This window comes from Anarhichas minor, unplaced genomic scaffold, assembly GCF_050575085.1.
Source record: "Anarhichas minor isolate MPS153535 unplaced genomic scaffold, ASM5057508v1 ptg000027l, whole genome shotgun sequence".
Taxonomy (NCBI): domain Eukaryota; kingdom Metazoa; phylum Chordata; class Actinopteri; order Perciformes; family Anarhichadidae; genus Anarhichas; species Anarhichas minor.
Genome location: NW_027466473.1, coordinates 7,479,865 through 7,503,010, shown reverse-complemented (window position 1 = coordinate 7,503,010; position 23,146 = coordinate 7,479,865). Strand labels below are relative to the sequence as shown.

General features: G+C 44.6%; 1 protein-coding gene across 3 annotated transcripts in view; it reads left to right on the top strand.

The window, feature by feature from the left end:
- Positions 1–23,146, top strand: part of abr (ABR activator of RhoGEF and GTPase) — a 106,616-nt gene that overhangs the window by 25,674 nt on the left and 57,796 nt on the right. For 2 of the 3 annotated variants that reach the window (XM_076101622.1, XM_076101624.1), the window contains exons 2-4: positions 11,094–11,275; positions 19,292–19,390; positions 21,628–21,813. In XM_076101622.1, the coding sequence (XP_075957737.1) occupies positions 11,094–11,275; positions 19,292–19,390; positions 21,628–21,813 (467 nt within the window). Of the gene's footprint in view, positions 1–11,093; positions 11,276–15,151; positions 16,108–19,291; positions 19,391–21,627; positions 21,814–23,146 lie in introns of those variants that run through there. The other variant, XM_076101623.1, reaches the window with a different exon arrangement.

Genomic DNA, 23,146 nt, shown 5'->3' with positions numbered 1-23,146 from the left:
GAGGAGTGCCATTGTTTTCAGCTCTTTTTTTCCTGAATAGTCCACGTTTTCTTAATCTCCTCTTCCGATCTTCTCTCATTGACAGACAAATGTTTTAAAAGTGTCCAGTTATTCCAATTTGTTTTACTCGGATGGGTTTTTATTTGACACTTCCAGAGTGTTCTGCTTACACCAGCGGCCTCTGCTTGTAGAAGCGGTACTCGTTTGGGGCCCCCAGAGGTTTTGTTAAAGCTTGAAAGCAAAAAGAAGTGCTCACAATATCTGGCTTGGTATGGTGCAATCACGTGCAATAGCTTTCACATAGGTCGGTGTGTGCACGCCGATGTGGCGGACTGTCATCAGATTTATACTTTAACATTTTTAAGTGATCACAATGACATAATTCTGCTTGTGTTCTCGATGAGCCAACAAACCTCTCTGAAAACTGCCCCCGCAGTCTGCTTAAATGAATCATAAAAATGTCCTTGTTAGTAGTGGAGTAGTACTACTAACTACTAGTAGTAGTGGAGATTTGTTGGCTCATCGAGAACACAAGCCCCAAACAGCTGCAGAATGAATCATAAAAATGTCCTTGTTAGTAGTGAGATTCAGCAGAAAGTTTGATGTATTCTCACTTGGAGTGTACACCCACACACTGCCAGTTTTTTATTTTCACGTCTCCTTTTGGCATAATTTAGTTTCCAGATAAATTTCTTCTTCGTCGCCAACCCCTCACTTTGACCCGCTGTAGAGGCTCTCACGAGTCGCTCCTCAATGGGCGGTGTTGTGATGCCAAACACGGATCGCTGTGGGCTCCCCGAGGGCTCCCCGACAACCGCTCGATGTCGCTCTGTTTTTGTGCTCTTTCCATCAGCACGTGCCCACGAACCAACGCAGAGGGTCCTGCTGCAGCACTGAGGTGCCCACACGGTGCATATGCTGAACGTGGGCAGCAATCGTGCACCAATCATGTTGGTGCACGATTAGTCGGGGTTCGTGTCTTTTGTTGTGCTTGTGCACTTGATTGTGACCTCTTGTGTCTGTGTCTGTGTATGTGCAGACAGACACGGCTCCGGGCTCGACAGGGGTTGCCTTTAATCTGTGGAAGCAGTGGGTTGTATCCAACCGGTCTGAGCCTTGGGGATTTCAGGCCAGCTAATTACAATGTATAGTGGCTGGCTGCCATGGTAACAACATTGGTTGGTTTGGTTTTGGGGGTGTGGGTCCCCGTTATCTCTCTCTGCCTACAGGCATATGGCACGTGAAGATATGCAGCTGCAGTAGAGCCGTCACTCACTTGAGGCATAAAGGGACAATGGCGCCTCTTCATCCGACTCCTCTCCGGCGGTGAAGTGCCGTAGATGTGAGCGCACAGGTTGTGGAGCGGATAACGGGCGCACGTCTTCATGCATACGCAGCGTAAAATATTTAAAGTCTCATCCGCCTGCCTGCGTTTCATGCCGTTAAGGCTTTTGATCATGGATTGGCAAGTTTCCTGTCATCTCCCATTAAAGCACAAGGCTCTTCCTCCCCCTCTCTGTCTGTGCTTCCTTTCCTCTTTCTTCCTCTCTCTCCAGTGACTACTGTGCTGGAGCTTATTGACCTTTTCAAAGTGAGCTCTGCTTGTTTCCTGAGCACAGTGGTTAGCTCTATATCTGAGAAGCCTACACGTTATCGTCTTGATCAGGCTGGATGAGGGAAGGGGGGGGGGGGGGGTTTAGACCCCAGTTTAACTGGATGACTCACAGACCCTCACCGCTCTTGGCATCGGCATAGTTCGCAGCATTTAGCATCACTGTAACATGAAGCGGGTAGACAGTCGTGGTGGCATGTGTTATTTGTTGAAACAGGAGGTGCACACACTGACATTTTAACTGTAATTTTGGGTCTGAATCACTAAAAGGCCGTCGTTCTCCCTTTATCTCAGGTAGTCCTATAATCTGGATTATATCGATACAATAGCATGAGAGTAAGCTCAATAAAGAGGGTATGTTTCATTATTTCAACGACGAATCACTGGAGGTAAGTTAGTATTCGTAAAGGGTAAAATTGGATTACACTTATTCCCAGAAGTGATCTGAATTCATTCAATAGTCTTCAGGCACATTTCCCTCGATGTTCTGTTAGCTATCAACGTGTGATGAAGGTGACGTTCACACCTCTCTGTACCACAGCGCGTAGACTCGGTAACCTGTACTCACTGCTCTCCCTACCTGGCTGCTATGTTCACAGCTTATGTGAAATTCATGGAGTTGGCAGGTAGTTATTTTTAGAGCTTTAGCATGGCTGACATCATTAGTATACGCTGCATGTACCGTGCGCTGTAGATCATCAGTTTGATCACGCAGCCCGGTTGGCTCAAGTGAAGCAGGTCCTCATTAATCACAGTTAAAGTAAGTTTTTCGTGGTTTGTTTAGCTGCTTTGGGAACCTTAAGGATGTGTTTCTGGCTCTGAACTAAGACGTAGCATACTGAAATGTCAGATTTGACAACCGCTTCACCTCCCACTAATCTCATACAAAGCTTCACTCTGTGGCGGTGCAGAGAGAGCCACGCCAACTCACTTTAAAAACTGATATTTTATTAAAATATAGATTTGGTCCCAAGTGGTTTAGAGAATATCTGACGCATCCTTGTGGAACTCAACCCCTCGACCACTCCCTGGATAAGCCTGTGTTGTAGTAGTACTGTAGCTCACTGCGCGGCACGCGTCCGTTAACAAAACGCCTCAACAACGCCACTAATGGCGTCCCTGTCAGACAAAATTCCAATTTAAGGCTCAAACAGCAGGCTAGATTCAAATGTGTCACTGTGCAGCGAGACTTCCCTCTAAACACCTGCTGTGTGTGCATGTATGCACATGTGGCTGCATGTTCACTCGTGTGTGTGTGTGTGTGTGTGTGTGTGTGTGTGTGTGTGTGTGTGTGTGTGTGTGTGTGTGTGTGTGTGTGTGTGTGTGTGTGTGTGTGCATGCATATAAGGAAGAAGGCGGGCGTGTCTGCATATTGATCACTACCTAAGCCGGTTTGATCACAGTTGCGACGGCTCCCGGGGAGAAGCAGCGCGCAGTAAAGAACACAGTCGGTCGCGGCACATCTGGATAGCGGCTGTTTGTTTGGTTTCTTAACAGAGATCGTATGAAGAGAAAGACCTCTGAGCACCCGATGATTCTTGGGGGTCTGGTTCACAGATAACATAGACTCCATTAAAAGCTAACGGAAGCAGCAATTCTCGTGCAATCATTTCATTTCAGAGGGTTCGTTTCTCTCCTCGGAGCTTTAGAGTAGCTCAAACTGCAGTCGCACCAGCTGGCCAACTCTGTATTTTCCCATTTTTAATGTTGTAAAACAATCTCGTGTATGTACGCTCGCCAAAGCGCCTCCTCTTCATTTTATAGCTTTTCTCATTTGCAAACTGTGGAGTGAAATTGGTTTCCAGTGGTGCCGTATTGCCGCTGGTTTCTGTCCTCAAGAGTCTCGTGTCATGTCTGCTGTCGCTGAGATAATTTATGTCGATGATGAGTGGACCATCGGATCCCGGGCCGAAAAGATAGACCTTCATAAAGGCTTTTAATTTCCCCAGCGTCGCCTCCTGATTGACGACTGCAGGACAGGGAGGTGTGAGGGACTACATGTAGTCTATCATCTCTCACACACACACACACACACACACACACACACACACACACACACACACACACACACACACACACACATAATGACCACACATCCGTCAAACCACTGATGTACTGTCATGGCTCCACAGGGCCAGGAGGACTAGTTGCTGAGCAGGAGACTACAGACACTCTTCTCTCTCTGTTTTTTAGTTTTTTCCTTTTCGTCTTTTATCTGGTGAAGAATCGGATCTGTTGCGGTTGAGCTCGCTTAAATTTTGTGAGAAGACGCAGAGGAATATCTTGTCAACAACCCAGAACACACACACACACACACACACACACACACACACACACACACACACACATACAGTACACAGTAAAGACGGTAGAATAATAAACATGCACAGACATGTTGAGACACACACGTTTTCTATTAAAGGCCTCCCCATAGAAACCTGAAGGTGCACAACAGCGCTTGCTCGTTAACACACATCTCTACAGTAATAATGTGTGTGTGTGTGTGCTTGTTCAGAGGCCGTTTGCAGGGCTGCTTGCTTCTCGGTGCCCATATTGTTCGCTTGCTGTAGGGCATGATGTAATCCCTCTCCTGCTTGGATGAAAAAAAAATGCTGAGCAAGGCAGCAAAGCTCCCTGATTGAATTCTCACACTGCAGCAGCAACTTTTTTCCTTCTCCTGACTTTATTAGTTTGCAACTTTGCACAGCGGGCCCCCAAGCTCCTGGAGATGGGAGATGGGAGGGAGCTGGAGGCATGATGGCGTTCAGTAGATCCTATGGTAGCTTCTCTATTCACTGGGTTACTGTGACACCGACGGTTAAGGATATCGTTCATACATTTTTTTCTGTATTATGATATATATATATATATATATATATATATATATGTCGATTCTAAGAGAGAAAATGAGGCTACATTTGCATACCAACACATCTTTGGTGTTTTTGGATGTTTCTATGTAGCAGAATGGTTGGTAGTTGATGTAAATTGCTTGTTATCTTTCCTCATTTTCCCTTGTGTGTGTGTGTGTGTGTGTGTGCTTTGTCTACCATACACTTGTGCATCCCTGCTACTGCAGAAGGGCAGCACACAAAGGGAAGCTGGACTGTGAGCCATAATGTGCATAAACCGGGTATGTTCCAGACGATGCGTTTGTTCTTCTTCTTCCGCCGGGTTCACAGTCGGTGTGTGCCGGCGACCCTCCCGACATCACCGAGTGGCTCATTGGAGAGCAGGAAGCATCCGTGTGACCGCCTGTCACGGCCAGCCTTCGTCCTCGCCATGGAAACGAGGTCCGGTGATTGAGAGTGACGGGTGGATTTAGAGCCGACCGTCAGGAGAGGTTAGCGGTAAGAGTGATGTGAGCTGACGTTGGGCGGAGGTCATCGGGGGGGGGGGGGAGTGATTGGACTACAGATTAAACTGGATGGTTATTCAAATATATCTGAACTCATCACGGACCATCACACACCACGGCAGCGATTCTCTGGTGAACATCTGGACTCAGCTGGATCCGCTGTTTCTCTGCTGCCCAAAATCAAATAACGGGTACTTGTGTACGTAGAAGAACGTTGCATGTTTTATCCCTTTAACCACAAATAACGTTTACTTTACTTCAAACCATTATCCAAAGCATATCACGATTTATTTAGTTTTTTTTTCAGGTTTAGATGGGGACCGCACTTTGTGTGTCGATACATGAAAAATATATTTGCAGGTACTTGCTTGGTACAGACGATCTAACTCTGAGAACCTTTATTCTGCATCGGCTGCTGAAAAGTGTTGCGTTCACGCGCTGTGTTGTGTAAAAGTCTAACCTGGAGGACGAAGCAAATTTGCATTGCAATTAAAGCGGTTATTGTTCGGCAGCTCACTCTCAAATGTCACATTTCAGAGCTTCCTCGAATGCATCGGGGAATAACTCGTACAGAAATAATGAACGGCGCCAGAGATTGACGAGCGCCATTCTTCAGTTATGAAAAGCAGCCTTTATTTAAGGCCCAGGCTTATGTTTCATTGTGAGGAGAACATTAGCAGCATTTCTGCAGTTTAATCATTTTTCTGATTTCTTTCATTGCATTCGCTTTGATCCCTTGAACTTGTTGCGCGTGTGTGTGTCCCGTTTGAGAGCTTTTCCGGTCTAAGCCATTCCTTATTAACTGGAGCCTCGTTGATCTAACCACATCAACACACAGAGCCTTATGGGTAATTGTGTGGAGCAAGTTTCTCTGATGTGAGTGAGAGAGTGTCTGTGTGGCCTCATGGGCAGCACTAATTTCCCTAAGCATTATGTGGAGCGCGAAGTAGGTCCAGAGAGAGAACAACATCAAATACATGAGACGTGATGGTGTGTGTGTTTGGTTCTGAAAGAGGTAATGGGAAAAATCAACCCCGAAACATCTATAATCTTGGTGATGGATTTCTCATTTCTGCTTCTGTTTTGTTGTTTGTTGGTGTGTTTGTATTTTAATTTGAATCCTGTCCTCGAGAATAACAACGTGACCTCTTCAGTATAATAAGACATCGGCAGAAACGTCAGGTTTTGCAGTCAATCCCTCAGAATCAATCTCTGTGTTTACGCTGACATTTTACACAGACTTTGGATGAAATGGAGATACAAATGTCTCCACCGCCAGCAGTCTCAACAGACCAGAATGCAATGCAGCAGGGTGACCGTCAGACCATTGGATGTGCTATAGAAGCTTTTTTTCTGTGAAATGTTCCTCATGTCCGATGGTATTTATTCTATAGCGCACAAGAGAGCAAATCATTTGTGTTAACAGAAAAAAAAAAACTGCAACATTTCTTCAAAATAGTTTCATTCAGTTTTAAGTGTTGAGATTCAAGGGGAAATAGTCTTAATTTTGTTGGTTAAGCCAGCTGTGTGTACAACTAAAGTATCTTTACTAAAATGAGTTGAGTTACTGTAGAGTCACTGTTCTTAGGTCACATCAGCAGATGGGAAAACAAGTGCATCTTTCATGAGGAAGTGGAAGCTAATGGTGTAAGAAAATATCCACACGCCTGAGCATCGCGATATCACTTTTTGTGAAACTGTAACAATTGATTTTTGATAGTTGATGTTACAGGGACGAACGATCCCACTGTTCTGATGGCATAAGATATGCATACAGTGGTGTGGTCTGTATATACCATGATCTCCTTGCTCACAGTATCGCAATCTATTGATTCATGACCACTGTGTCGTGACATGTAGTCCAGTGTCAGCACTGTGGTACTCTAAACGTTTCCTTGTCAGCGTTGAGCAGCGTTGTAATGGACGGTGTATCATTTACATGTACAAATGAGTCTGTGGTTTTATGACGTACCTGGTTCCCCATTTGAGAAACAGGGTGGTGTTTGTTGGAGTCACAGACTCTGGCAGTGTTAGTCTGCAACAACACGATTTGAATAATTTCCAAATGTGAGAACTCCACGGCCGGCCTCACGAGCAGCAGCATTTGTTTTGGTGCGGCTGGCTTTTCCTTTATGTTTTGCCTGGCTCCTCGTAGTACAGTACATGTAGCCTACCTAACGTTCATGCCCACGCACTGTTGATTTTAAAGCCCACGTCACCCATAAACAGCACCGTCGTTATTGGCCGGCTGGGAAGCGACGTGACGATATTCAGCGGACAGAAACATGTTGATGCATACAGTACACTCTGTGCGCACCAGTTTGTTGCTTCCTTTTAGGCTGCGGGTGTTTTTGAACGCATCAGTTGCGGCCCTAATTTGAATGAGTGCTATCCGAAAGGCTCACAAAAGTGGGAAGTATTGAGCGGGCAGCAGCTCCACACCAGTTCCCACATCGCTCTTGTTGTAGTGCAGTTGAGTCGGCTTTTAAAGCAGCTCGCGTTGTTGAGTTTGGACCAGTGGGACTGAAGTTGTGACACAATGTTCGCCTCACTGTTTCCTTGACATGGACGACTACCAGTGAAGGAGCTCAGGTCAGACGGCGTTCACACACTCGCCAACGCACTCATGGCGTTCTTCTTCGAGGCCGCGTGTTTCATTCGTTCCCTCGTCGCCAGCGATGGTGAGTCTGGTCTCCGTGTGTGTGTGTGTGTGTGAGTGTGTGTGTGTGTGTGTGTGCACGTGTGTGTGTATTGATTTCTCAATAGGATCTTCCTCCTCTGCAAGTCCATCCCTTTTACTCGACTATCACATGTTTAATAATCTTTGAACGTGTCATGTTGAGCTCGTCCCTGTTTAAACCCTGTCAAGTGTGTGTGTGTGTGTGTGTGTGTGTGTGTGTGTGGGGAGGGGGGGGGCTCTATTGAACAGTATTAACGCGTCAGGGCCGATGAATCCTCTCCACAGAGAAGTTCCCTCTCCGTGGACTGACAGCATTGATTTTTCTGTTTGTCACACTCGGGGATTGTCAGTGTGTATTAGGCGACGGAGACAGCCGACATTTCGGGCCAGTCAGAGGGCGAGCAGATAAACATGTGCACGTGTGAGCATTGTGACTGTGGGCACTGTGTGTGACTGTTGTGTTAAACGCCACAACACAACAGCAATGCGGACGAGTGATGTTGAGGTTTTTAATGTGCATTTGCTGGGAAAACCTGTCCTGTTGAACCAAAGACATCTGAAGCGAAGAGAGGAAGAATATATTTATGTTTCAGCGACTGTAATGTTCAACTTATTTATGGATTATTGAGAGCAATAATAAATTAGCTCTGAATTCCAAGAGAACCGTTAAACAAGAAGCTAGTTGACGTGCATTATATAATCTCTATCTTCCTCTTTGTTATCTGATGGCTCATAAAGTGTGTAGCTCAATCAAATCTACAGAAGTGTTCTGCTGCTTGAGTCCATACAGGAAACACATTTGTGACTAGCAATAATAATTGTGTAACATTCAGCCTTGTAATGTCCGCCTTTTAGTTTGAAACTGATGCCACCAGCTGATATGGTGTTTTCTGCTAACCACGTTACACCACATGGCTGTAATGTGAGTTTTACTGAGTACACAAACTTTATTTCCGTCTCCTCGCTCTCCTCTGTTCTCTCACTGTTTTCGATCTCGTCTCTGGAGTGAGCGAGCAGTCGAAAGAGACATTTTCACAATCACCCTTTTCTTTTGTCTCCCTCTGTGTCTCTGTCTGGAGGCGACTAAGTTAGCTCGAAGGACACAGCGTGTGTGTGTGTGTGTGTGTGTGTGTGTGTGTGTGTGTGTGCACTGTTGGCTGTGCATGGGCCGTGTTCTCTACTTTGTCCTTCGATGTTCCAACTGTTCTCCGTGATGGACCGACTCTCTGCTCCGCACACGGCAGCTGCCGCACTTCTGAATGATTCCCGTTGCCTATTGATGTTTTCTGCAAATAGAAGAAGGGATCACGGCCTCCATCTTTGTAAAAGAGGGAACAGGCCTTGGCACTCGTCTAGACGCGAGTGCTTTGTTGAGTGCTCAGTGTGAGTCTTTCTGTGCCATCAATCCATCCTTCCAGCTCACAGTTGAGTTGACAAAACATCCCCCGTGTGCTGGGAGCAAACGTGAGGATTTTGGCGCTCTGTTGAGTTTTATAACATCAGGTAAATATCTCAACTAAGAACACTTCTCTGCTCATGCTCACATACACACACACTTACACAAATATAACAGATTGGGACAAACTAGCCTGTCAGGATGCCTGAAGGTGTGCAGAAGAGTCAGAGAAGAAACAGATGGAAGAGAGCGAGAACACACACACACACACACACACACACACTTGCAGATCTTTTCTACGGAACGAGCACAGCACAGTTGGGCAAATGTCCTTACCTCAGTGTTTTGACCCCCCTCTTAACCGTAACGCCTCATGTTCTACTCGTGTCTTCTTGCAGCGCTTCGACACACTGTTTTCTGTGCACGCTTCACTAAGTCAGCGAAGACCCAAGTGCACCATTTGACAGCCATTCGCCCAACGGCTCCCAATAAACCATATGGTAGCTGTAGCACTCCACGGTCCACGTACATACTGGCATGCAACCAACAGACGGAGGGGATTTTTGATTGGCAGGTGGGCGGGTCCAGCGACCGAGGGTTACGTGCGTGTCCCAAGGTGACATCCGCATCCATCAACATTAGCTTGATGGCGCGTGTCGTCCCACGGGGATTGAACCCCCCCCCCCCCCCCCCCCCCCGCTTTTATTTTGAAATTAGTTCTTGTTTGTGGCTCGTTAGTTATTCTCATACGGGCGCACACAACCTCTCGAGCACGTTCATGTCTGCACAGCGGAGGATTCACACACGTTTCCACTTTTCAAAGTGGTGTTTGAGCTCGGCGCCGGCTACAAGCAGTCAGAGAGGCTCACCTACACACCTCCACACACTCTGCCTTTCAAGCACTGGGTTCTGCTTTTTCACCAGCCAACGGCTGAATGGCTTTTTGTCAAAGTTACACAAGCTTTGCTGCATGTACTCCTATTCGACTGTATCAGATGGATCAACAGGATTTGTAGTCCTTCGGGGTAAAAACAATGAATCTGTAATTAGTGTGTAAGCATAAGCAAACTCCCCATGTCATTACAGTATGCGTTTGGTTTTCACCGTCCCTGAGACACCTCTCCTCTCTAACAAGACATCAGATTTAAACAAGGTGTCGACCAAGCATGTTTATGTCTCACAGGCTTTTTATATCTCCTCGTGCTTTTTTTGTTATTCCACTGTTTCCTTCAACAGTGCGTTTTTCTTTTGAGGCAGGGCAAGACTCGTTTCGGAGTCGGCGTTGTTCCCGTCCACTGGAGCTGTCACTGTTACTCAGGCCTGAACGCCATGGCCATCGCTGGCATGAATATCGACCTCAATACTGACACGAAGCCGAATGTATGAAACCCAAAGACTGTGATACTTGGACACAAAGTTCAACTTAAAAGGAAGAGAGTTACACGTGGAGTTTGCTGCTTTGTAGCATCCTCAGCACAGGATGCTATCTCTAAAGAAGTATTTCATCGCTGGCCTTTTTCCTAAAACTAGGCTGTCTCTGTGGTGAAAAAAGGCTCACACATTTTTTTAAATTGGTGCTACATGATCAGAGGAAACGGGGCGGTAGTATTCTGTAGTTTGGCCCTGAAACCAGTTCAGCTATGCTAGACTGTCTCACGCTGTGCTGTCAGCTTGTTGTCTTCATACCAGCTTCAACGTCTGTGTGATCGAAGACGTTTAATCTTCCTTTAGCTATTTGTTCATTTGTTAAACTGCATGTAAAAATTGTCTCCAGAAATTTCAGCTTTCGTTCCACCCATTCTTTGTGTTTTTTTTTGTCACACGTGTAGTGCCACAATCAGTGGTGGGTAACAGGAAAATCCCTGTTTGCCAAAAATAGCATTGAGGAAGTACTAGATAGTTCCCAGTGAGTCGTGGTGGTCGTGAGTCACTGGTGCGCAGCGCCAGCCTTCTTCTCTGTGGTGGGACGCTAACCGGCATCTCTCTGTTTCTCTCTCTCTCTCTCTCTCCCTCTCTCTCTCTCCCTCTCCGTCGCTCGGCCCTCCAGACTTCAACTACAACACAGATGGCTACGAGGGGGACGCAGCGGAGGACGGCAAGTCTCAGGACGGCTCAGAGACGCTGCCCTACATAGACGAATCGCCCACCATGTCGCCCCAGCTGCCCGCGCCCCAAGGGCCCGACGGGGAGGCGGTGTCCCCTACACCACCAGAGGGCCTGCTGGCAGGGGTAAGAGCTCGCACACGTTTAGTATACGGAGGCAGGTACAAGTCAGTAGCAGTCCTCCACGCTTCAACTTCTCCACATATATGGGACAGATGGAGACGTAAATCACAGGCTGGATGTTTCAGGTTGTGATCACACGCTAGATGACTGAGTAGCTCAGGTGCAGTTCTCCTCCAGTTTCTAAAGGAGAATATGTAAAAATCCTGAAAGTAGTTTTACAAGTATCAGTATCTGAAGTTATTAGACTGAATTCCTACACTGCAGACAATATATCTTTTGTTTATTCACTGGTCAGTGTTGTCATTTTGTTGATTGGTACTGCGACTCTTTTTGTAATTCTTTGTTGCTGCGTTTAAGTGTTGCTGGAAAGTCCAGTATTCCACACATGAGTTTCCTGTTTTTTTGGACAAACATTTTTATCCAAAGTCACATTATCCTTGCTTTACTTCAAAATAAAATTCAAAAAACAGACATTTCTCAAATATCAGATTTTTAAAGGATAGTTTCACATTGTTTCAGGCCTATCTTAATACTCACATGCCCATGTGTGCATTGGAGGAGTTCTTGGTCGCTGTAATCAGTCTTCTTGTCCATTCTGAAAAGTGAAGCCAATGCTGAAGTGCCTTGAGTATGGACAGGAGGAACAATTACAGGGACCAATAATTCTTAAGTAGACTTGCTGGTCAGTGTACCGTCCAAAAGAGTCTTCAGAGCACCCCCTCCTCAACCATATGACGGTCATGTAACTTTGACATAAACCTAAAGGTGACTAAAGGTTCAATATTATGACCTTTTTAAACAGTTTTACATTCTGACATCATTCAGGGAGTATACTACAGGTAAAGCTGACATGTCATCAGTGTTTCTCCTTGTAATTAGAAGTAGGAGGAGCAGGTTTCGTCCCGAAGTTAGCCGTCGGATCCAGACCCGGTTAATTGTTAGCGATTAGCCACAATGGCTGCACCGCCTGCAGCACACTGCAGGTGGTGCATTCACAGCGGCAGCAAACGACCACTGACCCAGATGGGGCTTGACAGCAGCAGCACCAGTCTGCCAATCTGTGTGTGGATGCAGAATATATGTGTTCATCAGTTGGTGTTCAATGATGTGGTCCGTTTATTATTATTTTTTCAGTGCATTACTGTACACCCGCAGTGCATGGTTTAGAAATTCGATACTGGAGGTGGCACTCTTGTCTTTGTTTATTCCGTCACAGTCAGCTGTCACTGAGCCTGTGAGGCCTCCTGTTTACTCCAGGCAATCCGCTGCTGCAGGGAACATCAAACATACTGTTTTAAGTCCAACCAGACACCGGGCATTTAGAAAAGCTGATGCAAAAGCTCTCGTGAAAATAGAAATGCATCGGGTCGTTGTCATTGCACAACTTTCTGACAGAGAGTAGCAACAAAGCACTGATATAAAAACGCTTTTAATCTGCATATTTTAGTGTCCTGATATTTACTCATTCCCTCCTTTATGTCAGTAGGTCAGGGTTAACAGGGCTCTTTCCAGTGTGTGTGTGTGTGTGTGACTTGTGTTGTCCTGTGTGTTTACTTGTGTGAGTGGTTGCTTCAGCACCCGGGGAGGATTAGCGGGAGTCGTTAACCCTGACCTGAACCGACACACACACACACACACACACACACACACAGAGGCTAGCAGGCTTTCCCTTCACACAACACAGCAGCTTTGACATGCAGCACGAAAGAACCTGAAGGAGTCATGGCTCAGACTTGTGATGTGATTTACACCTTGAGTTGTCCTTGTAACAGCCCGCTCTCCTTTGACACCTTTTCCATCCAGCTCCCTCTCGCTCTGTTTGCGCTCTAAGTCTGCCTGCTCTCTCCCATTGGCTCTTTTTTATCTCTTCTCCAAGCAGCTCTGTTATCGCTGTATTATCTTGGTAATGTAAGTACAACGTGGCCTTGATCGTTGCCCTTCTTATTATAGTGGTGATTTATGAATTATTAAGCATATTGTTCTCTTGAATTCATTGTGAGTTGCTCTGTGCTGGGGTCGGCTCCTGTAAGTACAAATGTGGCTCCATCTAGTGGACATGTGGGGTAAGAAGAGACGGGACGGGACATTTTGAGGTAGCTTTTTTATTTACATTTTTTTAACCTCCCATGATTTTGATCAGGGAGAGATTAAACAACAGAATCAGATTAATTTCCAACTAGGTTTTCACATCCAGTGAATTTGCTTTGATGTATTGGGACATGACATAAACAAAAGATAAAATAAAATTACAAAATAAAAGCAAGTTCTGCAAAAATGAAGAAAGAATAAATATGAAAGAAGAGAAAAAAATACTATAAAAATATAAAGAAATATTATAAAATATGTACAAAAAAATTAAATAGAAAGAATAGAAGAAAAATATGAAAAAAACACTATAAAAATATGAGCAATATATCTGAGCTGTATAGTTTTTATTGTGGTGGTTTGGTTTGTGCAGAATTGTGCACCGTACAAAGGTTCACAGTACGAAGTATAAAAAGAGGATTTTCTTCCTTCACCTTCAAGCAGCCATCATTACGAGCATAATGTCGCACCAGATAATCTAGATTTGAAGTTCTGGTTGCATAATCTGTATGTATTCACCCACTCTGTCCTTTCTGACTCTCCTGTCTGCTACACTTTAGTAGCACATGGAGTCAGAGCAGTTCGTAGTGCTGGCCGCTTTGAGGCTGCGAGAGATTGTTTGTTGGACAGACGCTGCAGCCACGCGGACTATTAAAAGTCTTATTTCCACTGAAGTGGTCCATCCCCTCACCGCCTTGTTAAATCGGCCTTTCTTTCCGCTGAGTTTGCCTTTTATCTGCTGACATGAGAGAGCCAACGCTGACACCACCGTGCAACAAGAATCCTACATTCAGCATGAGGAGCGCGGTTTGTAAATCACATGCATGAGTTGAATGAACTAAGAGATGTTTTTAGTTTGAATTCTCGGATGTTTTAGAACCACAGTTTCATGTTTCTTCTAGAGGTGAACCTTCATTCCCTCCTTCAAAGGGTTTTCCTCGTTAAATGCAGGGTCGATGGATAGAGGGTGCTGCATGAGGCAAATTGGCGAAATGGGGCTATATAAATATAATGGACTAGACGAGTTGTATGCTTTTGTTCTCTCCATTTTCTTTTTTCTCCCCGTTATATTCTTTTTTTCCCCCACGTTCTGCCTTTCTTTAGGCCTGACATTATTTTCTTTGCTTTGTCCTCTTTCTTACGTTTCTTTCTCTGCCCTTATTAATGGCTTGAAATGACGTAGAAATTCTAGCCAAAAGCATGAATTTACTCTTATTTACTTCCAAGTCCTGTGGTTGTAAAATACGTTTGACCTACACACACACACACATATATATATATATATCTATATATATATATATATCTATATATATATATATATATATATCTATATATCTATATATCTATATATCTATATATATATCTATATATATATCTATATATATATCTATATATCTATATCTCTATATCTATATCTATATATCTATATCTATATATATATCTCTATATATCTATATCTCTATATCTCTATATCTATATATATATCTATATATATATCTATATCTATATCTATATCTATATCTATATCTATATATATATATCTATATATATATCTATATATATATCTATATATATATCTATATATATATCTATATATATATAAAAAAAAAAAAAAAATGTAAAATATGAGCTAGGAGGTTTGCAACCCCAGGCACTAGCATAGATTCTGCAAGATTCATTTTGCAGAAGTGGCCAGTACAGATGATGTGTGGGCCAGCCTGAGAAAATCTGGAGGGAGGCTGACTTCCTGTAAAGTGGCATCGAAGGGTCAGGAAAGGGGGGGGGGGGGGGGACACACAAGCTCCATGGCTGAATCATCACATCTGGATCAGGACAAGTCAATCTCTTCTTTTTCTAGCCTCCACAGTTACTGATTTTCCTAACCGCTCGTCTTGGTGCACACGTGTCTTTTCTCTCTTTTTTTCCTCCTCCACACTGTTTTCCATGCCGGCTTCTGCTCGAGCTGAAGCTGCTGTTGCCCGGCGAACTGCGTGACCTGTAATTTGAAATCAGCCACACCAGCAGCACATTAGCCGGTCTCAGCTCCACATCCGAGGCTCTCAGCGGATCAATAAAGACCACAATGGACCAGAGAGAAGGAGGAAGCAATGCAAGGAAGAGAGAGAGAGACTGCCTGTCCGAAAGGAAGTGCCTTTTGCCCAGAAGATATACGGAAGAAGGAGACGAAGAGAGTGAAGCAGACGGACTCTCCCGGTGAGGCGCAGACAGAAGTGCTCTACACCGTCATCGAGGAAGTGGCTGGATAGCGTTTGCTGTGAGGGGAGGGGCGGGACGCGGAGGGAGGGCAGACCTCATCGACCAAGCTGGAACAGTTGGCGCACACACACAGAGTACACACACATGCACACTCGCACCAGGAAGCCCAGCAGAGGAAGGGGGTGGGGTTGTGTAGGCGGGGTCCTCTCTCTCTCTCTCTCTCTCTCGCTCTCTCGCTCTCTCGCTCTCTCGCTCTCGCTCTCTCTCTCTCTCTCTCTCTCGGCGTCCAGACGACTTGCTCTGAGGAGAAAACACTGATGTGTCCAGGCAGGCCCTGAAGAGAGAGGGATTCTCGGGCAGAAAGAGGAGAGGAGGGAAGGAAAGAAAGAAAGAAAGAAAGAACCATGGAAGAGGAGGAGGTGCTGTGCTACTTGGACAGGGTGCTGGAGGAGGAGGAGGAGGAGGAGGGGATGGTGTTTGAATATGGAGATGGGGAGCTGGATCCCATCACTCCAACACATAGACAGTTCAAGGTGAGACAGCGGCTGGACTGCCTGATGCAGGGGATACACACACACACACACACACACTACACACTTCTGCGACTCACACCCTGACAGGACTTGAAAGCTCGGCTATATATAGCAAAGTGGAAGGTCTTATTGGTGTTGTTGCCGTGATGTGGCGTCACTGTGCACTGCTACGTGTTTCTATGAGCCGTGTGTGTGTGTGTGTGTGTGTGTGTGTGAGTGTGTGAGCCATTATTGTGACAGCGTGGCTTGATGAGGCAGCTACTTTGGAGCACATGTCTTCTCACTCTGCTGCTTTTTAAAGACTGGCTGGTCTGTTTCTAATAGTAACTTCCGCCTGTTAAGAAGCCTGTGTGTGTGTGCGCGCGCTTGTTCAGAGGCCGTTTGCAGGGCTGCTTGCAGTGCGTTGTTCCCGGTCATTCTTGATATCAGCTCCTTTATCACACAGAATAAGAGCAGAGGGCACAATAAAATAATAAAAAATAGAAAGCATGCAGCTATTTTTCCGTATGAAAAGCGTAACTGAGAAGTGCACGAAACAGGAGCAGGTTGCCATGGAAAATATAAAATCCTTTCACCGCTCATGCATTTCCCATCTTGCCCTCTCGCCACACAGAAGCTCTTTGTACAGCCGAGGGAAAATATTCCCACTGTTGGGGGGGAAAAAAGTAGTTTTCCCTTTCCTGTTTGTTTTTCTTTTTTCATCTTGCTGTGACATGTTTGTCACTAAAGGAGTTGAGCTCTTTCACGTCACCAACACATACTTGTTTGCTTTGACGGTAAAATGCATTTGTTCGGTCAAGAGTCAGGAAGAGTACACGGACCAGGCCTCGTGTCTCAGAAGTCTTGTTAGAAGCAGCCCTGGGATGACATTTATCAAAACAAAGATGTCTGGAGATGTGGACACACACACACACACACACACACACACACACACACACACACACACACACACACACACACACACACACATATGGTTCGCTGTGCTTAAAATAAATGATGAGCTAGCAGCAGCACTTGCATATCAGAGAAGCATCTACGAGTCTCGAGAGGAAATGCGACTCGTATCTTAGTGTGACTTTGCATTTGTGGAAACATGAGTAAATATGTCTTGTTTCGTGTACTGTATGTTGTGTCATTTACAGGTAAATGTCTAAAAGTGGGGTGAAGTAATATTGTCTGCTAAACTTGGTAATATTCCTACGATTAAGAAAAGGAAAGTAGATCTCGGCACCTCCAGTCTTGAGGGAAAACGTCGGCGTCAGGAGGTGGATGTCGCTGGTGATTGGCTTATTAATAAAGCAATGAGGTCACGGCTCCCTCCTCGTCTTATCGGGCAGCGCTGGTGTGTCGATATCTTTGTAAGGATCTGCTCGTGTTAATAATTAATCTTCCTTTCCGCTCTCATGGCTGTTCTTTGACCTCCCTTTAAGCACATATAACACTTCAACGTCACTTCTTCTCTTTATTGCCTCTTGTCTCTGTGTGCGTGGACACGTGTCTCTTCGGGGGGGGGGGGGCATCGAGTGAATGACGGCCTGTTGGTTCACTGTCAGGCTGCTGTGTGTGCAGTTTTATCACGGAGGAATATTGAAGTGGGGATTGCTTGTGCAGCTTTCACACATTTTAATTGTTTTGGTCGACACATGTTTTAATGTGCGTCATAAATAAAGTGTGCTGACTTGTTTACTGTGGATCTTTGCCCTTTACAGAAGTAGTGTTAATCATGCAGCAGCCATTTAGTAAATCATTATTATATATATATATATATATATATAAAACACAGTTCATGTTCTTACACAAAATGAAGATGGATTTAATTTAATTTAATTATTTCAGGCACATGAATAATGAGCATAAACATTGCTACGTTCATATCCTCCAATATAGACCATTTATTTGGTCTCTCTACACGTACAAACAACTTGCGTCCATGTTTTTAAAAATAACCAACAAATATTTGAACTCGACTAACTCCTTGAGTTGAATTACCCGTGACTTCACGTAGGTCCAGTGTATTGCTCTTCACACAGGGCTTCCCGTCCGTCAAATCATTGATTTATAAAATGCTGCTGTTGGTTTATAAAGCGCTGAATGGTTTCGGGCCAAAACACTTTGGTGGTCTTGTGCTACGCTATGAACCATGCAGACCTCTCGGGTCGTCTGGGACCGGCCTGCTTTCTGTCCCCAGAGTCAGAACTAAACATGGAGGAGCAGCGTTCGGTTATCTGGAACAAACTCCCAGAAAGCTGCAGGTCTGCTGCAACCATCGCCTCGGTCAAATCAAGGCCGGAGAGTTTTTTTTGTTTGCCGCTGCCTTTTTTTCAATAACTTGTTACACTGCTGCACTGTTTTATTCTATTTCATACTGGTGTTCATTTTCTATTCTCTTGGCTCTTAAATGACAGTTTTTAACTGTATTTACATGAATAGGTTTCTTTTGCACTCTGTCTTTTGTCTTTTAAAGTTTTATTTAAAGCGCTTTGAATTGCCTCGTTGCTGAAATGTGCAATATAAATAAACTTGCCATTCTCTTTTCTGTAGCGTATGAAATTGATTTATATTTGAATAACTAAAATATGGTCAAATAAGTAAGAAGTACATCATTTGAAGTACTTCTCAGTCCAGTATATACTTTGCTTTGTTAAGAACCGCAGTACTTTTGGACCCTTTTGACTTCATAAAACCAATTTGAGGTTTATAGTCTATAGTCCTCAGTTTAACCTTTCTGGCTCACTGCTTGCAGCCACATTTCTCACCTTTTAATCCTTTGAAGAATTCCCACTCCCACTAGTGTCTTCCTCAGTAAAGGAATAAAGGTTCTGTGCGTCCTTGTTTTACTCTCGCTCTGTGACTTCCACGATATTAAAGTCCAAATACAACAACTACCTGGAAGCCCCGGGAGTAACATTTCCCCACACAGGAAACGAGACATTTACATGTTTTTGGACTAGCTTAGATCGCGAATAAACAGCTGCCGCTCATTCCTACACACTTTGTGTGTGTTTGTGTGTTGAACTCGTGTTTACCTGATGTGGCATCATGCAGGAAATGAGCTTGAGTCATTGTACTGTGATGAAATTAATCCTGGATACAAGTAGTTTACCAAAAGGGTCCTTGTTGGTATTCAATGTGTTATTACATGTGTAATGCTGTTATTACATTGGGGTCTGTTTTTCTCCTGCAGGGAGACATCGAGAAAGGACTGGAGATGAAGAAACTGGTGCTGTCTGGTTTCTTGGCCAGCGAGGAGATCTACATTAACCAGCTGGAGGCCCTGCTACTGGTGAGGCGCACACACACACACACACACACACACACACACACGGTGTTTTGAACTAGACCATGTGTGCAAATGAAACAGCTGGAGTGAAGATAATTTCCCTTTTCTGACACTGATGGACGCATTAACTTGTTTTGGGGACAGACAGCCGGTCCTGCATCATGTTGCAGTGGAGCAGGACGGCGTGAACTGTTGGAGCGATATTATTGGTTGATGGTCAAACTGAAAGCAAGACCACAGCCGCTGCAGTTTCCTGCAACATGCTTCCCCAGCGCTCGGCCGCTTTATGTCATATCCTGCCGCTCTCAGCCACCTGATGCACTTTGACCAACATGAAGTCAGTTTGACATCAAAACTGTAAAATTGCACAAGGACAGTCACAGTTGTAAGACAACGCCGCCACATAAAGAGCTGTAGTGAGTCAATGAGGTAAAACAAATTTAAATAAATAAGATTGCAGAAATCTGATCCGTCTCTCGGTTCCTTCTCTTTCAACCTTCAGTGACGACACAAGTCATGATACGATTCCACCAATAGAGAGTCAGTCCTTGTCCTCCTCCACTTCCTCAGTCAGTGAGAGAAGGTTTAAAACACACACTGTGAGCACACTTTAAAAAAAAATGCATTTTGTATATTTGGCAGGTTTTAGTTAGAAATTAAAGGCATGTCAGGACTTGTAACAAAAGTCATGTTGAATGGGTTTGTGGGTACCCTCTTTGTCAACTCTCCATGTTAAAGATCACGGTGAATTTAACAAAGTCTAGGCAGACTGTTGATAACTGACAGCCAGCAGTTGCTTGTACTTGGATGTTTTGGTGTAACTGCTGTCTGGTGTTGATATTTTTGAACCTGGATCTAATTTTGCCATATTTTTGTGTCTCATGGGGACAAACATTTTTGACATTGGTCCAGTATTGAGGGAGGACGCTGCAGACGGCAGCCGCTAAACACGTCGTAATCGCTCGGGGAAACTGAACCCTGTCTGACAACATTATGGGATATGTTCCCCTTACCTAAACCTGAACCAACCCTTATCCCTAACACATGACGGGTGCGCTATCATTTTAAGAGGAGGGAAACACTGTTCGATCAGGGAACAGACTTTGACATAACACCGGTCTGTTTGTTATTGTGCGTCCCGTTCTGAAATCTATCGTCACAGCCACATTGTTGAAATCAGCTAAATTGAACACAAAGCTACTCTTTCTGTACTCCACTCACACTAACTCACGTTTCCAGTCACATGACCCACAACAAACGTTTTATATCTCTGTAGAGTCCTTTTCATAATGTTGTCAGACACTTATACTAACAATCTGATCCGATCCGTGGCAAAAACAAGCGCTCTTAGTGCACTTACTTTTATAGCTAGGAGTTGCCCCGAGCGATAACATTACAGCCTGTCAGCAGCATACATCCTCAATGCTGGACCAACCTCAAAACAATGTCTCCATTAGTCACACAAACACCAAAACATGGAAAAATGTGGAAGCCAAAGTTACCCGTTAATACCTGAGGAGGTAACTCATGGCAGGAAAAAGAGACGGAGAAGAAAATACTTCTTCTCCATAATCACAGGATGTCCTCCTGTAACCTAACATGGGAAGATAAATGGAGATAACACTGTTGTCTAACCTGATGGGGGCTGCTCTGCTTCATGCGTTGCCTTCATACAAACCCCTGCAGCCAGCGGGAGGCTGACTCATCATCATCCTGAGGGAAATGTTTGTTTCCGTGACGCGAGAGCGTTTTTGTTTTCACAGTGGTTCAGGGTCCCTCCCCACCCACCGTGTCCACTCCGCACACATCTGTGATTAACTGAGTTGGCGTACAATCTGACTGGTCAGAAACTGCACCACAGGAAGAGAGAGTCGCCCAATTGCAGAGCAGAGAGGCTTATCACTGGGTGACGCAGAGCAAGATCACAGATCAAGATCAGTTTTTTTTTTGTTTTTTTTTTGGCACTGGCCCAATTAGGACACTGACTGACCAATTAACCACCTCAAATTGTCGTCGCAATCAAAGTCTGCTCCTAAATTATACAGGACTTTATCCCATTTTTATCAGAACATGATGCCAAAGTGAATTGATTTAAACAACTTATCTTAACAAAGAAGAAACATAAAATTAGTTGAGGTCTGATGCCTTCCAGTCCTTCATATATTTACGGTGGTTAACCTTTGGGAAAGATACCGGCCCTCGGTTGTGTTCACTGAGTCTGTCTCTCTCCGATCCTCCAGCCCATGCGTCCTCTGAAAGCCACGGCCACGAGCTCGCAGCCCGTCCTGACCATCCAGCAGGTCGAGACCATCTTCTACAAAATCCAGGACATCTTTGAGATCCACAAGGAGTTCTACGACGCACTCTTACCCAACATCCAGCAGTGGGACGAGAAGGTCACCGTGGGGCATTTGTTCCAGAAGCTGGTGAGTCTGACGAGTCTTACCCTCTCCCATCATTTGCAGGGTACATTTAAATGAGTGTTGGAGGGAAAATTGTAAAATGCTATTTGTACTCTGTGAATCACTGATCTAAATTACACTCCATGTAAGTGTGTGTGTGTGTGTGTGTGTGTGTGTGTGTGTGTGTGTGTGTGTGTGTGTGTGTGTGTGTGTGTGTGTGCTCTCCCGTGTCTGTGGTCTGAGTGCATTAGCAGAAATGTTGCAGCCTCCGATCCATAACGCCGTCATATTTGCGCTGGGTTATATTTCTTAAGCAGGCGCTCTCGGTACTTAATGTACACGGTTACGTGTGTGTGTGTGTGTGTGTCTGTGTATAGAATTAGCAAGGCTCCAGGCCTCGGCTAGAACTCCCTCTGTGTTGCATCATTACATTGTCACATTTGCGCTGTGTGGATAACGCAATTTGAACAGGGCTTCTCGGCGCATAACGTACTGTGAGAGCGAGTGCATGTACAGCGCGCGTGTCTCTTTTTAGATGCTCATTACATCTGATTGGCATCCTGCAGACCGGCTGACGCAACATGCTGTAATAGACACGTTCAGCTGGGATGTAAGAAAGTGGACTTCGAGTAGGGAAAAAAATCCTCCACATAGAGATTACATTGACGTGCGTGCGTGCGCGCGTGCGTGTGTGTGTAAAATGCAGAGGCAGTCATCAGTAAAAGTTGTTAACTTCAATGGCCAATTTGAACAATTTATTACTGAGAGCAGGAGTGTAAATAAACCCTGGCACACTGTGTCCTGTTAGTTCACCATGACTACGTCCCACTGTGGTGACAGAATATGGTGGTTTATAATTTTCCTGGACTGGAAACTAGACGGACAAACAAATTCTCTGTTTAGAGAAAGTGTTCGTGTGAGCCTCTTATTCCTGACGGGAACAACGGGGTTTTTCTCCACAGTCAGGAACCTCTGAACAAAACCACAGAAGATGGAGGACAAAACAATGATTTCAGTCATTTTAATTACGAACATATACAGTATATGAACCATTAACAAGGTTCACTTTCTCTCTTTTTGTCCAAATGATGTTCTTTTTTTTCAGCAGTTTTTTTACTTTGTCATCAGATTTTTAAAAGATAATAGACAATAAACTCCTGTTATTGACTTATAAATAATAAATGATTACTTTCCCTAACTTTATTCTACACAAATACATATTCAGTGTCGTGGATTTGATGTTAAATTAGTAATTAATCAGTTGACTGAAAAACTGAGCCTATTATCGTACATTTACACAGGAAACTCCAGTGACAGGCTTATGAGAATTGTATATGTAGTTTTCCAAATCTCCCTT